Genomic DNA, 17,319 nt, shown 5'->3' on the forward strand with positions numbered 1-17,319 from the left:
TATGCAGTCTTTTCCCTCTAGGTGGCTCTCTGGGTTTATATAGATATAGACTATTGAGAAATGTATTATTCCTACCTTTATTTTACCTCTCTGCTCTGTGGGGCTATGAATTACATTTTAAGTAATTAAACCATGAAGTTCATGAATACATAACATCAGCCACTCAATTTAATACAAATTTGAAAGAAGGAATAAATTAGAACAGATGTTTGTTAATTGCATGCCCATAAATTGGGGTGGGGGGAAGGGGGAGAGACAGACAAGTTAACCTGTAATTACTTTGCACTGTGGCTAGGTCTGGTAAGTAAAGAAGGTTTATTAGATTTCTATAATACACTTAATTTGTAGGATCTAATCATATGTACTCATTGTGAGATAAATTTCTTAAACATAGGCGTAGTAATTTATCTGTATCTTTAATTTTTTATTTTAAAAACTTGGTTTGGAAAGGGAATAAAAATATACTTATGGTAGTGCTGTGGTACTAAAAGAATTTTAAAGTTCACCGGTATATGTACTTGTCAATGCTCTCTTTTTCTCCCTGACCCTTTTTTTCTCTCTTTTTTTTTAAATTTGCACTTTATTTATTTTTTATTTTTGGCTGTGTTGGGTCTTCATTGCTGCGTGTGGGCTTTCTCTAGTTGTGGTGAGCAGGGACTATTCGTTGCAGTGCGTGGCCATCTCATTGCGGTGTCTTCTCTTTGTTGTGGAGCACAGGCTCTAGGCGCACGGGCTTTAGTAGTTGTGGCACACGGGCTCAGTAGTTGTGGTTCGCAGGCTCTACTGCAGCAGGCGCAGTAGTTGCGGCGCATGGGCTTAGCTGCTCCATGGCATGTGGAATCTTCCTGGACCAGGGCTTGAACCCATGTCCCCTGCATTGGCAGGCAGATTCTTAACCATTGTGCCACCAGGGAAGTCCCTCTCCCTGACCCTTTTAAAAAAAAAAAATTATTTGGTTGCACTGGGTCTTAGTTGTGGCACGCAAGATCTTTAGTTGTGGCATGTGGGATCTTTTAGTTGCAGCATGCAGGATCTTTTAGTTGCAGCATGTGGGATCTTTAGTTGTGGCATGCGGGATCTAATTCCCTGACCAGGGATTGAACCCTGGACCCCTGAATTGGGAGCGCGGAGTCTTAACCATTGGACCACCAGGGAAGTCCCTCTCCCTGACCCTTTAATACTTTGATCCATAGTAATATGGCATTTGCTTTCGCTACTGTGTATCAGAAGAACTTGGGACCTTGACCCCTTATTTTCCCCAACAGCTCTTCATTCCTTAACTGCTTTCTTCCCTTGGCATCTATGAAAAGGTCCCTGGTTTTACTCATTCCTCTCTTAATCATTTCTTGTTGTTATGGGTACCTCTTAAATATTGGTGTCTAAACAGGCTTCGGTACTTGATTTTCTTCTCTTTCTACCTTATGTGTTATCTCTCCGTGGACAGTTTCATTACGTCAGAGTTGTAGCTACCATTATGTGCCATTGGTTTCCAAGTCCATTTCTCTCGCCCATTCCTCTCTACCTCCAAACCAAATTTTCTCCTGTCTGCTGGGGCAGGCTTAGAGTAGGTATTCAATAAACATTTGTGCAATGGATGAATGTTTAGAACTTAGTGTCTACTCTCCCCCCAAACCAACGTATCCTCTGTATTCTTTGTGAAACAACTTCCCAGTATCTAAACTTGACTTGAAAGTACTTGACTCCTACTTTTCCTCACTCCACACTTAACTCCACAATTAACCAGTTCCTGTGTATTTAGGTTTGGGAAAAGGGCTGACTTGGGTGTACTGCCCCTATCCTCCAAACCTGCTTTGATAACATTCTAGTCAGGCTTCTAATTTAGACCTATCACAATGCAGTGTAATTACAAGTTCACTTTTCTGTCTCATCTTTCCTCCTCATCTTTCATACCCCCAAGTTTGTAGGTATGTAATAAATATCAATATTTGTCCTAGTGTGCCTTGTTATTTCCTTTCTCAAATTTGTATTAGATGGAGTGGCTGATGTTATGGATTGATGTGCTTCATAGTTTATGCATCTTCGAGAGAGATGCTAACAGAAGGAGTATTTTTGAACCCTGCTCGTAAAAATCTAAGATTTGAGTGATGAATCAGTATGGACAGATAGCGCTCAGAAGTGTTTCTTCTTAAATCCTTTAGGACTTGACCATACACAAAAACTTAAATAGTATTCAGAGTGAATTATCTTTAAGGACACACATATTGCTCGCTACATTAAATGATAAAACGATACCATTTGATACAATAGGGGCAGGGGTGTATATGTAGCCAACATAGAAATAGGTAAGGTATTATGTTTTTGGAATTGTCTAGGGTAGTAAATTAATGTATTTAAGTCAGAATGTCTCCTGTTGTGTTTAAACCATTCTTCTGTAAGGCTGTAATGTCTTAATTAGGTACAGTGGAAAACATAGCTTTTTGCATTTGGTTAAGAAGTCGCTTTTTATATTATTTTTGGTTTGGCATAGGCATAATTATCTCTTCTGCATTGGAGATAAAAGGGAAAAATCTATTTTAAGAAAATATTTACATACAAGGTTGTGTGCCACTGTGGCGGCTGATGTTCTTGATCTTAGGAATCCTGCCTAGAATCTAGTCTTTTTATCTCTGAGTCATGTTGGGATTAATTGAAGAGCTATTGATAATGAACGCATAGATTACCACTCATCTTCTCCCACTTTTCTGTGCCTCCGTAGGTACATGGACTGTATCGCACAACAGGTGCTAGTTTTGAGAAGGCCCAACAAGAGTTTGCAACAGGTGTGATGTCCAACAAAACTGTCCAGACTGCAGCTGCAAATGCAGCTTCAACCGCAGCAACTAGTGCAGCTCAGAATGCTTTCAAGGGTAACCAAATTTAGAGTCTTCAAACAATACATTGTTACCTTCTGACTGTTCTTTTTTCTCCAGTTACTGTATTCTATAAATATTTTTTTGTTCAAAACACAGTACACACAGCACGTATATTTCCTAATCACTTGTGCATGGGCTAAAACCAGAAAAACTTCCTTGTCTTATTTACCTGATAGTTTCTTAATATTTCAGTGCCCCTTGCAAAAAAAAAAAAATTACATGTGAAATAAATATTCTCCATATTTTTTGGAGGATGAACGTTCAGCGAATTATTTCAGTGGTGACACGCTGAAATTAACATGGCACTTATGATTAAAAATGCACTTAGTACTTGCTGCAGTCATTCTTTCAGGAGTCAAACGTAAGGATTACACATTGGAGCAGTAAAGCAATGCTTCATTCCTTTTCCTTATTTATATTGAAAGAAATAGGACATCAGAGACTTAGGGATTTTTAAATCGGCTTGCTTTTTAGCAGTTTCAGTCACCAGTGAAGAGCCTGTGTACACTTCATGGTAGATAATGTAAATTTTATCTTTTTATTTTCTTAGAGTAGTTGATATTTTGATAACCAAGCTCTGCTCTTGCATGGTCACCATGTTTCTTAAAAGAATTAGTATTTTGGGTTATGCACTGCTTATGGTTGCAGGTTTGGGGAGTTGTTTATAGAATCATAGAAATGATTTTCTGTAATACTTTCTTCTACATAAAAATTCACTGGGGTGCAATACGAGGATATAATATAATATGCAGTGCATTATCCAAAAGAAAAGGTAGATAAGTGATGGAATAGAATGTAGTGATGATAATACCTTTTTGTTTTTAATTTTCAGTATTCATATCATAGTAAAATATTACTGTATGGAAACTTTGGTATATTCTTGTGGCTACTCTTTTTAATTGAACTGAGATTGTGTCTGGCAGCTCTTTTCTGGGGTATGTGTGTGTCATTTTTAACAGAGGTATTAAAATCTAGGCTAACTCCATGTCCAAAAAGAACATAACAGTATTTGAGAAGTTTTTCTTTTAGCCTCTCACGTCTAGTTGGCATTAAAAGTAAAAAGACCCTGGCACTTCACATATACTTGAATCCCTAACGCACCTCAGTCTTTGAATTTTTGAGACAGACTGAATACATTAAAATTTGTAGCAACAGAAAAAATAAAACGTTTAACTTGCATCAAGCAAGAAAATACAGATACAGTTGAATGCATTAATTATGGATAGAATCATGTTAAAATTATTACTATGCAGCACAGGACTTCATTCTTATAGTATACTTGGGTTGAAACTTTGAGTCATTTTTAATAACTGATTAAATGACTTAAAGACATTTGTAAAGTCACGATACTGTTGTTTTGGAAGTCATTAGCTAACCTAAAAGATTGCAGAATAATAAGTATTCAACTTGATTTTGAAAAGTAAGGGTTCTCTATTAGATTATATTATTTGAGACTAAAAAATTGGCTGGGTGTAAATGGTTAAATCACTTTTATTCTTCCCCCCAAATCTGGAGTTAAAATGAGTTTCATGCTGGGGGTGGGATGGTGAGTTCTCACTATTTATGAAAGAAGCTTTGTGTGATACTAGATATAACACGGATCCATCCAGATGGTGTTTACATTTGATTTATTTGGGACTTCGTTGCAGTAATATACTTGGAAGATATTTCTTTTATTCTGATGAAAGTAGGATTCAGAGTATGAATTTAAAGCTGTTTTTGTGAATATTTCTGATCAGTGATAATCTCTACTTACTTTCTCAACCAAATAAGCCAGCTCAAGATCTTTAGAGTCTATAATCTTACTGAAAATCTGTCTCATCAGTATGCTTTGTTGAGTGTGGATTTTACAAACATTCAAAACATTAACCACAAAATACAGCAAAAGTAGGTATGTCTGTCATTAATTCATCTCTCAAGTTCCTTTTGTTTTTCTTTAAACTGCAAAATGAAAACTTTATCATAGAGACTTTTGAAAAATACTGAGATACTTTCCTTCAAGAATTAGGAATGCTTCTCTCTACTCTGTAGAAATCCTCTATTGCTAAATAGCAAAGAATAATTACAACCAACTGAACCTTTTTTTGTTTTGATGGGGGAAATGTTGTTTTAAATTCCAGTTGTTTGGGTTAATACAAACTGATAAGAGAAAAATGTTTTTTTAAAAACATAAACGTGCATTAAAATGATGGCGCTGCTTAACAGTTTAATAAGGTAGAGGGGTTTTTAATTCTTATAATCTCTATTCTCTTAACAATAATTATTAGTAAATAGTCACATTTGCACTCAGTAGAAGATTGGCACTTGTTAGTGTTTTATATTAGCATTACCCAGTATCGCAATCATGAAATGGTCTTCACATTGTAAGGATCCATGTCACTTTTCAGTTGGTAATATTAAGTTTTGGCTATTTTATTTCAAAGTAAAGTTTGAACACTGGAAAATCATTGCTCAGTGGTTTTTAATTTGGGACTTGGATTATTTATCTAGGGATGTTTGTATATTTTGTCAACGAGTAATATTGCGCTGCCATTACGGTGACTGTCATGGTTCTGTATAAATGCCCTCCATCTGTCCCTCTAATGTTGCATGTTTTCAGTGGTTTGGAAGTTTTGTATATTTATTGTATTAACACAGAATGTCATAAAATAAAATGCTGTTTACTGGATGTTTGTATAGTTTTAAATACTGTATTAGCACTTCAGAGGCAGAAATTATGCTGAAGGGCCTAAGGTATATAGAAATAACCACATTTAATTTTTAAAAAATAATTTGTGTATAATTCTATCACGTGCTACTAAACAAAATAAGTAATATAAAAAACTTAGTTAAAAACTCAGCAACATAAAATGACAATTTTTCTGTTGCTTTCACCTTTGTAGGTAGTAGAACATGAGGTTCACTCATTAAATATTTTGACCACTTTAAGGTCAAAATACACAGACTGTCTAGCAGTTAGTGAGATTCAAAATAGAAAACCTGTTTTGTGGCCCAGATATTTTCCTTGTAGGTTAACATGGATGCCTCTGTACTTGTATTGATTTGATTGAACTTGTGTTCTGTTTTCTAGCCTCACTATCTGTTGTTGTTTTATGTTCTGATGAAAGTACAAATTTGTGTATTGTTGGATTTTTCACTTGGCTATCTAAAGAGGATATAAAAATATAGTCTAAACTAATGTTCATGGTGAATCTTATTTGAGAAATACATGTTAAAATAGGAACAGCATTTTCAGTTTTCTGGGTGTTACCTAAAAGTGAGTTTGGATTTTCATTGGATACAGTCCTTCTGTAAATCATGCTGAGATAATGTATGGTTTGCATTTTAGAGGGGGTTTATGTTTAATTAAGTTTCTTAGTTTCTGTAAATCATTTGTAGTACTATAATGCTTATACAGTTATTACTTTATCTTTTTCTGAAAACACTGACATTAGCATCTAATTTTATATCTTTATTGGTAAAAATCTACGTTTAGACTGTTTATATACAGAATTTGTTACATTTTTTTGTGCAACTTTCCCTTATTAGAATGACAGTGGCCATCACACACTATTTCACTGTATCTCCTACCATTTTATCCTTAAGGTAAATGTTCAGTGGAATTTGTTGATTCCATGTGGTTAAGAACTTTAGAGGGGAAATGAAAGCAGTTAATGTAAAAATAATTGAGGATGGTTAAAATGTACACTTCGATAGATTTTCAAGTACCATAGTATAAATTTATTTAGAGTAGAATAATATGTTTTAAAACACTAGAGTTGTTTTTAATACTTGTTTATTAAACTAAAAGATTGTATCTCAATGGTTAAATATTATGGAAAGTGAAGTATTTCTACTAGAATTTTAGGGTACATTATACAAAACAGCATGCTTTCTGTAAGGATGGGTGTTTTTAAACCTTATTTTAGGGTTTTATCACAGTCTACAGAAAGATAGGAAGGAATCTGTAGAAAATTTCTAAGCCAGCCAGGCATTGCCACTAATCTATCCTAGATTATAGATATCTTTAATTTGAAGATTCCAGGAAAATAGGGAAAGGCTCCCCTCTAGTGTTCTTACCCTTCCTGTAGGTTTCATATTTACAATTTAACTTTGTGGTTTTGGTAAGACAAAGCCTTCAACTTGGAGAATTTTCATTGGCACTGTTCATGTTTTCAAATGGCAAGGGACATGGGAGCCAGTATGTAACAATGCAGCAAGTGTTAAATTTTAAGTTTATCCAAATCTTGATTTATTTTTCATCTTATAACTTTCTGGGCTTGGCATGGCTGATGGTGTAGTTAAAGCCCTTCTGCCACTAAAACCCATTTTATCTTTTCTCTACTGGGGACAGAAAGTCGTTAATCCTCTTGTGCCTAGTAGTGTTTCATATGCTTGTATAAGATTACTCTGAATATTATCCTGTCTACATTTAAACAGTTGAATCTGTAGAATCATAGCCTGCAAATTTTATTTTTTAACTCTTGTTTTTAGCACTTAGCTGTAATCCTAGAGTTCCTCCAGAACTCTTTAAAAATTTTGTGGGCCAGTGATTCTCAAGGTAAATCATGGTTGTGTGTAGTTGTTACTATTGGCAATTTATAGTATTCTTCAGGTGCTTGGGGGTGAGGAAAAAAGATGCCCCGAATAACTTTTTTATCTGGCAGTGACAGTGGTTCCTACAATATTATAGTCTCCTACACAGAAACTGAGCCCACTGGGCATACATATCCCTCCAAGTAATTTTTTTTTCCAGTAGGAAAAATATATATCTGTTGTAGAAATATTGAAGAGTATGGAAAGTGATAAATCAGAAAATAAAGACAGTATGTAATTTTATCATCTAGAGATACCACTGCTAATGTTTATTGTATTTTTTCCATTTTTTTCTATACATACATTTTATACAGTTAAATGTTTATAAACAATGTGAACTTTTATCCTGTTTTTCCCTCACTTAGCAATATATCATAATGACCTGATAGTTTAGCTTTTAAAATTAACTTATTTAGTTTATAAAATTACATTTCATATAAATTATAAAAAATATTTACAGCAAAAGGAGGTAAAGTTGCTTATAATTTTATACCCATAAATAACTACTGTTAAAATTTGGTTCATATATTTCTATTAATTTCCTAGGAAGACAATTTTTTTCTAATATTAAGAAATAAGATTTCCTTCTACATCCTTGTAATAGATCCTCTGGGGACGGCTTATCCAGCTCTCACAAGCCCCATTTCTTTGGGCCCCTGAAGACCACGTTGGTACTGGATGTCACCTAGCTATAATGGAGTCACGCGTGGCTCATTATATTTTTACTCTGAATGTAGATTTGTCTGGAATTACACTGTTCCAGAATTGGGACATGTGGATAGCCATATTCTGCCAAGACTTCAGAAGAGTTACTAGAAAGCTGATCTGTAATGAAAGTGAAGAATGAAGCAGACATGCAAAAACAAGTAGGATGAAGGACATAGAAGATCTTAACAGCTTTCTATTTCCTGTATGAGGCCTGACTGTTCACCCATATTTCATTATTTGGATATTACATTCTCCAGGTAAAATTCTTACTCTTTTCTCTTTGAGCTATCTTGAGTTGGTTTCCTATTACTTTTTACTAGAGAATTTTAACTAACACAATGGTTTGTAATCTTTTTTTCAATGATGATAGAAATATGTGGAATTTTTCACATTGATGAATTATTTCTGTAACATTAGTAGCTGTACAGCTACCTTTATATACATGTATCATATATTATTTTTCAAAGTCCTGTTATTCCTTTAGGTTCTGAATTTCAGTTTTTTATTATAAATAATATTAAATTACCATAATTAATAATTAATATAATATAATCAAGGGATATATTGTTGCTAAGTTTGGGGCCCAAGCTTGTGTTCTTTCCTTGGACAAGTTGTTGGGTCAAAGCGTAAGTGTATATTTTAAGATCTTTAATGTGCATTGCCAGATGGCTCTCCAGAAAATTGTACCAATTTGTGCCTCCATTTTCAGGAGCAGGACCTCTTTATTTACACTTTACCAGGATTGGATGCTCCTTTTCTAAAAAGGCTTTGCCATCAACAAGTTTGACAAATAATCAGGAGGTTTTCTGAGCATTCTGGTTTCCCAGAGATGATGGGATCACCTGACACTACATTTTTATTTTTTAGTTTGGCTAAATAGGAGCGACCATGTATCTTGTATCCACAGAGAAACCTTCCACTTCCTGAAAGCACTAAGCTAAAGATGATTAGTCCAGGATGGAAAAAATTGGTGCCCTCAGGTAGCCAATCCATTGAGCCTCTCTAGGAAAAACTAGACTGTGTTTTTTTTGTTTTTTGTTTTGGCTGTGCTGGGTCATTGTTGTGGCGCATGGGCTTCTCTAGTTGTGGCATGTGAGCTCTCTAGTTGTGGCACGCAGGCTCAGTAGTTGCAGTGTGCGAGCTTAGTTGCCCCACAGCATGTGGGATCTTAGTTCCCTGACCAGGGATCGAACCCACATCCCCTGCATTTGAAGGCAGTTTCTTAACAACTGGACTGCCAGAGAAGTCCCAAAACTAGATTGGTTTTAACAACAGTTTATGTTATTTTTCACAGTTTTTAGAACAACTCTTTAATTTTTAAGATCAACTCCAAGTGATATCAGTCTGGACAGAAGATTCTTTTAATTTTCTTCTAATAATAACATACTTATTGGGGACTTACTGTATATCAGAGGCTATACTAAATGCTTCACATACATCACTTACTTAATCCTCACACCACACCTATGGTGGTGTTTCTATTATTGGCCCCATTTTTATAGAGGAATAGGAAATTATCCCAGTCACTTAGTGAGTGGTGGTGCTGGGCTAGGGAGAGGCAGCTAGACCAGTGTCCCCTGACTCTTGCCAAGCATGGGGTTGCTTCTGCCACATGGTGCCACCACTCTCCAATTCTCTATTTCTTTTTCATCCTTCCACATTTCCAGTAATTCATATCCATCCTTTAGGGACAGTGGACCCTAGAAAAATATACAGTAATCAAGAAAAAAATTACAACGTTTATTTTTGAAATCTCCAGACCAAGGCCTAGCTCCACACGTGTGGGTAAGTACCTGCTGCCTGCTCTTCACAGCAGTGCTAACTTACTAAATGGTCTTTGGCATTTGTGTGTGTGTTTGGAGAAACTTTAGTTGAAAACAAATCCTTATTTAGTTATTAGATTGGCTATGAAGAAAATAGGCCTCTTATGTAATCATAATAGCTGCTTATCCTGGATGAGAGATTATTTATTAATTTATTTTATAATTTATTTTTTTATTTAAGTATAGTTGATTTACAATGTGTTAATTTCTGCTGTGCAGCAGTGACTCAGTTATACACACATACACATTCTTTTTTTTTTTTTTTTTGCGGTACGCGGGCCTCTCACTGTCGTTGCCTCTCCCGTTGCGGAGCACAGGCTCCGGACACGTAGGCTCAGCGGCCATGGCTCACGGGCCCAGCCGCTCCGCGGCATGTGGGATCTTCCCGGACTGGGGCACGAACCCATGTCCCCTGCATCGGCAGGCGGACTCTCAACCAACCACTGCACCACCAGGGAAGCCCTCCATTCTTTTTTATCTTCTTTTCCATTATGGTTTATCCCAGGATATTAAATATAGTTCCCTGTGCTGTACCGTAGGACCTCGTTGTTAAGAGATTATTTATAATAAGAAAACAGAACTGTCATTTTTTTACCACTGTCATATACTTGATGAATTTTTAGTTTCTGTTTTCAGGATTGAGCAAATTGGTACGTATGTTGTTGTCATCTTGAAAAGTATGAAAAATTACCAGGTTTTTCTCTGAAAGGGAGCAGTGTTTTCATCAGTTGTCATCTTATGGTGCGGTCTTTTTGGAGTTGAACTTGGAGGTTATTCTAAGAGTTTACTATGCAGAGATGTTGGTGTCCTCTGGGGGTTTGTGTTAATATTGCCTTCTCACCCGGTACATTCTTGGTAGAAAGAAACTACAGCTGTTTGAGAATGTAGACTTTGGTGTCAAACCTGTATTTGAGCTTTGGCTTACTAGCTTTTTAACGTGGGGCAGATTACTTCACCTCAGTTAAGTTGCTTGGGTGATAGTTAATGTATCTGTAAAATGAGGATAATAATCGTTTCTACTCATAGGGTTTTGATGAATAAATGAATTAAAAGAAGTGCTTAGCCCAGTACCTGCCCATGAAAAGTGCATAATGGTTAAAAATTCTTATTGTCTGTCCATGTGTGTTGAAGACTCCCAGATCTGTATCTCCAAGCTGGTCTTCTCTCCATGGTATATTCCTAGCTGCACACAGGACTTCGCCGCTGGCAGCCTGAGCTGAAGCTTAACACCTTCACTGTCTCTGTCCCCGATGGATTCCTGATGTAGGTGATGGCACCACTTTCTGCCTAGTGCCCAAACCACATGCCTGGGAGTTGTCCTAGACTCTTTCCCCTCCTCCCCCCACTGCTTCCAGTCAGTCCCCAAGCTGCCCCTTCTTTCTCCCTCACTCACTTCATCTCATTGTCTTTGCTATCTCCTGCCTTAATTCAGGCTTCCTTCTCTTGAATAAATTTTAGTGGTTTCTCCCAAACACAGGCACTTGGTGGACTGCTTGCATAGGTACTAGGTTTTTCAGGATATTTGGCTATAAAAAGCCAGAGAGCTACTAAAAGTTATTTGATTGATTTTTCTTTTCCGTGTGCTTTTACTACTTCCTCTTATTCATTTATGCTTTTATTTACATCCTGTGTATCTAAGCAAAATGAGCTGTCCATGTCCTAAAGAGTTATCTTGCAGAGCTCTCCAGGGTGAGGAGGAAGCTGTAAGGAAGAAGATAGCAGGGGCAGCAGTGGATGGCCCCAGCCCAGTGACTAAGCAACCAGATGGGGCCCTGAAATCAAGACAGTTATTGGTTCTTGCTGCTTTGGAGAGCAGGCTGAAAGTTTGCTTTGATGCTCTTATCCTTTAGTGTTTGAGAGTCTAAAAAGGTACTGAATTATTGGAAGCTACCAAAATAACCCATTTAAAGGAAATGCCCAGAATAGTCAAGACTCTTACTATGTTAGGCAAAGACTTTAAGGTGAGCTAGGAGTAAGTTGAATGCAGTGTGTTCCAGGAAGATCAGTCATGGAAAGTTGATCCGGTAGCAAAATTGCTAATGATGAAACGGGAAGCACAGGTGAAGGTTACCCAGCCTGTGCCGCAATTTAAAGCCAGGGTCCTTTCTCCTGTGGATTAACTTTTGAGGAAGATGTAACAAGAGCTGAAAAAGCAACAGAAAATGTCCAATTTTGCTTGGATTATTTAGATCATAATATGGAAGAATTTTGCCTTTATTGATTTGGGTAATTTTGTCAGTTTTAATTTTGATTCCTATTAGAAATCAGGCATGTGTCAGGTGTGTTTAGAAGCCAAAGCTACAAGTAGTTTCAGCTGTCACAGGCCCTAGATCAAGAAAATAGCCATATTTGTATATTCTATCACTAAGTGCTTCACGCGATACAGAGTAAGAGTTTATGAAAAGGGCTGTCAGTGTCTTCTTTGAGTTTCTAAATTAGAACTCTGCTTCTAGATGAGGTTTTTTATGGGCAGGATTACGTTCAGGAAATGTGGATGTGAACTGCTCCATGACTGGCTTCTAACTTTGGTATTTTTGTTGGAAGGGGTGAATGTGTCCTTCTGTTGACTTTTCCCTTGTTATACACATTTCTTTACATTTATAAAGCTTTTTAAATACTTTGAAGCATTTCCATATTTCTTTACTTTAAAATTAAGATATCTGTATAGCATTTGAGAGGGTTTTATTCCTCCCTATTTATAATTACATCAGTGCTTCTCCAAGAAAGAAACATATACTTATCTTGAAGTTAAAGCTAGCCTAAGGCAGGTGTATATATGTTACTAGTGAATGACATAGTTAAAATATAAATATAAAAAAGTATAAAAAAATAAAATATCTTCTTTCCTGTCATCACTATTACATATAAGTTAGTCTTTCAAATTTGATTGGTAGATATCTTCTTGATGAAATGATACACATCACATTGAAACCAATATACTGAGACTTGAATCAGAATGAGTTTGCAAAATCTGGTTTAATTCATATCTGGGGAGGGTAGGGGAGCATGTTGTGAAAATACATACGCACAGGAACCTAATCAATGCTAGACAAATAATGTATTAGTTTACAATATAATAGGATAAGCAGAAATTCAAAGGCTCACATGGGAGTCCGTCAGCGGTAATACAATTTTATATTTGGCTCAAGTGGCTGTTGCGTATCAGGTGGTGCTGGGTTCCTCCAAAGCACCTCATGACCCCCCAGTCTTGGAAGGAGTTTCACCACAGTCTCAGAAGAAATCCCAGTCGTGCTTTTATTTCTTTTGGCCCTTGGGAGTCATTGCTGCCCAAATACAAACGCAGGCCAGGGATTTCCAGTGGCCACATGTTATTGCACAGAGAGGTCTGTTCTAAGCAGACCCTTATGGCTAAGACGGTGTGAGATTAGCCCTTAAATAGTGGTCTAGCATTAACGTGGTCTATCAAAGCATGTTAAGAAATAGCTCCTTAGTGATTATGTACCAGCTACTAGTTATCACACAAACAGAAAAGGCAACGTGGCAGCTTCACATTTCACATGAAAGACTAGCATTAACTGGGCCTGTCTTGCTGGCTTAACTTTCACATAAATCTAGTGATTATTTTAATTTAGACCCAGGAAAAAAATGATTTCATACCAGTCTTTTCTTCACATAGGTTTGTGTAGCATTAAAATTGTTATGGGTTAATGACTAGGCCATGAAGGCAAAATGTTTAACTCTCCTTTGCCAAAACAGAAACAATCTCTGTTCTGACTCCTGTCCAGTTTCCAAAAAACGAAACATACATACACCTTTGTTATTGCACATCTTTCACACAGACTTGTGTATGTATAATATACATATATATTTTTTAAATATGCTACACGTAAAAAAGACAATGGCACTTTACAGAATACATGTTTAACAAAGATCATTACACCACAGATGTTTGATAACTATACAAAAACCCTTACACAATTAATGTAACATTGTTGAATCAGCACACAGGTTTAAAAAATCCACAGACTCCAAAGCACACATTTCTGCCTTCCTGGAGTTCATTGAGAAGCCCAGCCCCATCACAAAACTTGAAGCACAAACGCAGGCAAAAAATAAATAAGACTTGCTGGTAGCAGTAATGGTCCAGGTATATTAGATTTTTAGACTGAGGCGCTTGATAGAAATTTAATAGAAAAATAGCTGCGGGTCGACGATTGTCTAATTGTTTTTAATCTATTTCCTTCTAACACATTCCTCCTATGCAGTGGTTTTTAAACAGCCGTGCAGTTTTTTTCTAGACTAGCCTGATTTTGATATTCCATTTATCCCAACTGAAGCCTGGCTAAATGGACTAAAGGTTTAGAAGGCCCACATTACCTTTCTCCTCTTTCTCTGCTAGAGAAATTTCATCTCTGCTCTGCTTAACAAATCAGTGTTTAAGCGGCTTTTAGTGGTTTGCGGTTTTGTGTGTGTGCATGTGCTGGTTTTTTTTTGGTCTTCTGTAGCATTCAGACTGATGAAGTAAACACTGTCAGGTGACTTTCTTCTGGCCAAGAGAGGTCACGTTTTCGCTCATGACTTCTGTTATCAGAGTGACCTAGGAATATCCCGCCCCTCCACCGCCCCTCAGTGAAGGCGCAGTCAGGCAGTAAAGATGATGGACGTGCTTAGAGAATCCTCTAAGCTTATGACTTGTCTGCGAGGAGAGTGAGAGTGTAAAATTAGTGTTGTAACTTGGGTTCTCTATCTTGTATAGAAGAAGTAGAGTGAATCTTGTGATGATAAATTTAAGGAAAAAAATTGGGTTTTAAATTATTTGCCTGATGGAGGGAGTTGCTTTTTTTTTTTAAATGAAAATTATTGCCAAGGGTTAAAAAGCAATGACTGTGATGGCATCAGAACTTGGTTAGAGCATACAGATGCACAGTAAGGGACAGGAGTCCTGTCCAGTGGCTGCCATATCCTATTATTTCTGTGTGGCGTCAGACACAGTTATTGTTTGTGTCCTGAGCCCTTATGACAGGCTGCTATGAGGATACATAAGGATACCCCTTGAAGGATACCCCTTGAGGATACCCCTTGAAGTCACAGATGTACATCTTGCTTTTACTCTGAACTTTGGTCTAAGAATGGTGAGCTCATGAAGACCTGGTTCCATGCCCCCGCCCTCCTGCCCTTTAGCTCATTATCTGTGAGATAAAACGGTTTCTGGTACAGGCCGAAGGCTAGAATGGAATTAAACTGGAATGGAACAACTAAAGCAATTACTTGTTCTGCAGCAAGGCATGGTTTTAGACTCACACAGCTTTAAGATGATTTTCTCAGGGCAGGGTTGTCAAATCTGAATCGGAGCTCTCTACCTGGTGGTGCTTAGCACACAGTACCTTGCCCGAACAAGGTTCATAGTTATTTGTTAAATTTTCAAAACAAAGCAAGCCTTCAAGTAAGCAGATTCATAAGCCTAAAGAGACCTGTCCTTTTAGTCCTTCCAGAAATTTGGCAGGTCCACTCCATTTGCTTAAATTGCAAAGAAGTGTTTCTATCGCATTCTGCAATTCTGAAGCTCAGGAGAATACCACACTAGGTTCTTTCTGGTCACTTTGATCGGTTCCAAAGTAAGTCTGAAGTGATGGCTAATATCATTTTCCTGAATCAATTATGTTAGTGATTTATAGAAACTAGATTAAAAGCCCCTGAATCCTTTTTAATAGTGGTGTTTCATTCATTCTGTAAACAGGTATAGGCAGGTGCTATGAGCTTGGTCTAGCTCTCATTCATTTTGCATTAACTTTCTATCTACTCTGTGCTTTCCTGAGAATGAAGCCTTTGATGTAACTCACCAGTTAGAGCAATTTAATGTTATTTCAGTCTGCTTTCAGGACCAACACCAGTAACTAGAAAAACTTAACTCCCATCTCTAGCTCCTTTTTCTGCACAGAATGCCATCCTACTGCTGCTGGGGGGTAGGAATACAGCTGAATACAGCATGGTTACCACACAGTGGGAAAAGGTCTCCCTGCAAGTGCTGAGATTCTGGCAAGCTCTCCCAGTCACCAGATGAATGAGCCACAGCTGGCTCGGAGACCTCTGTCCCTGGAATCAGGAAACAGAGCGAGGTTTCCTTCGGCAGTCAAAGCGCAGTCCTAGCCCTAGAAGAACACCATGTGATCTCCAGTGGAAGAGGAGACTGGGCCAGTACTGGTGCTAGCCTGGCTGCTGGGGAGTGGAATGAATTTGTCTCCACTAGCAGGATTTTGTACTTTTATTCTCATGATTGGACAGGTTCTTATTCTTCCTTTACTCAAATTTCTAAACTCTTGGAGTGACAGCTCAATTGATCCACCTGACTCTGGAATTCAGCCTAGAATAAGTCCCACCACAGAATTCCACACTGTCCCTGCTGACCCCTTGGGTCAGCTAAGCAACCGACAGTGTCTTGCTCGGCCCTTTAGCACACATCCTCTCCCCGGTGGGTGTGCAGTCTTCATTGCAGTCTCCACCTGAGAGAGTTTGAAAGAACTAGGAGGAAACAAAAGCACCAACCCCCAAACCTCACTCTGAGGCAGAGATGCTCACAGGCATGCAACCTGTGCAGAAACGTCTCTCAACAGCCCGCAAATCTGGCCAATGGTCTCTTCTGTTACCAGAGAAACTGCTGCTTTAATGGTTTAGGTCATCATCCTTCCTTGAGCCTTGGGGGGAGATGGAGTCTGACAGAACTTAACTGCGTGTCAGGGTTTATGTACTGTTTTCACGTTCCATCTCTTACAGTTTGCACCGTGGCCCTCCTGTGCAGTCACTCTGTGCAGCTGGGTGTTGCCTGTCGTTGGTCCTGGCGAGGCTCAGGGCTGTGGAACGTGGCTTTGGTAGGTAAAGGCTAGTTCTTCACTCGATTCAAACGACAGAACCGGAAGTGAAGTGTTTCACAAGGTTACACGAGCAAGAAAACGGCATTGATGTCTCTTCCAAACTAAAGGAGGCAGATAAGGTTTTTCCCCTCTTCGATTTCTTCTTGGACTTTGTCACTGGAGGTGGCAATTTCTGCTTGTGCGGAGAAGACGGCACAGATGAAAGTGAGGACCGTGCCCCCGATGGCGGTATAGAAGGCCCAGCCCAACGAGCAGTCTCCGGGTTTGTAGGCCGATGCGTAGTGTCCGCAGTAGCCTACGGCCTTCTGGCAGCCCCAGCCAGCAGGGTAGAGTATCAAACCCAGGATAAGGAAGAGGCCTGCAGGGCAGAAGAAAAACAGGTGAAAGCCCCACGGCTCTCCAATGGCAAGTGAGTAACTGCACCAGTCTGTGGAATGGCTACTCGATCTGCCTGCTCTGGGCAACGGCATCCGTTCTGCAATAGCAAGTGTTGGGGACCGTTTCTAGGCA

At 38.2% G+C, this 17,319-nt stretch overlaps 2 protein-coding genes across 10 annotated transcripts in view; one reads left to right on the plus strand and one right to left on the minus strand.

Annotated features, from left to right (window-relative positions):
- The window catches only part of SCAMP1 (secretory carrier membrane protein 1), a 138,397-nt gene that overhangs the window by 98,827 nt on the left and 22,251 nt on the right, over positions 1-17,319 (plus strand). For 2 of the 5 annotated variants that reach the window (XM_060143168.1, XM_060143167.1), the window contains exon 9: positions 9,845-9,941. In XM_060143168.1, coding sequence (XP_059999151.1) covers positions 9,845-9,941 — 97 coding nt within the window. Of the gene's footprint in view, positions 1-2,716; positions 5,542-9,844; positions 9,942-17,319 lie in introns of those variants that run through there. The other 3 variants (XM_060143165.1, XM_060143170.1, XM_060143166.1) reach the window with 2 other exon arrangements.
- The window catches only part of LHFPL2 (LHFPL tetraspan subfamily member 2), a 183,754-nt gene continuing 179,371 nt past the window's right edge, over positions 12,937-17,319 (minus strand). For all 5 annotated transcript variants that reach the window (XM_060143174.1, XM_060143171.1, XM_060143172.1 and 2 more), the window contains one exon: positions 12,937-17,167. In XM_060143174.1, the coding sequence (XP_059999157.1) occupies positions 16,911-17,167 (257 nt within the window). In that variant the 3' untranslated portion in view covers positions 12,937-16,910. The remainder of the gene's footprint in view (positions 17,168-17,319) is intronic.

This window comes from Lagenorhynchus albirostris, chromosome 3 (genome assembly GCF_949774975.1).
Source record: "Lagenorhynchus albirostris chromosome 3, mLagAlb1.1, whole genome shotgun sequence".
Classification (NCBI taxonomy): domain Eukaryota; kingdom Metazoa; phylum Chordata; class Mammalia; order Artiodactyla; family Delphinidae; genus Lagenorhynchus; species Lagenorhynchus albirostris.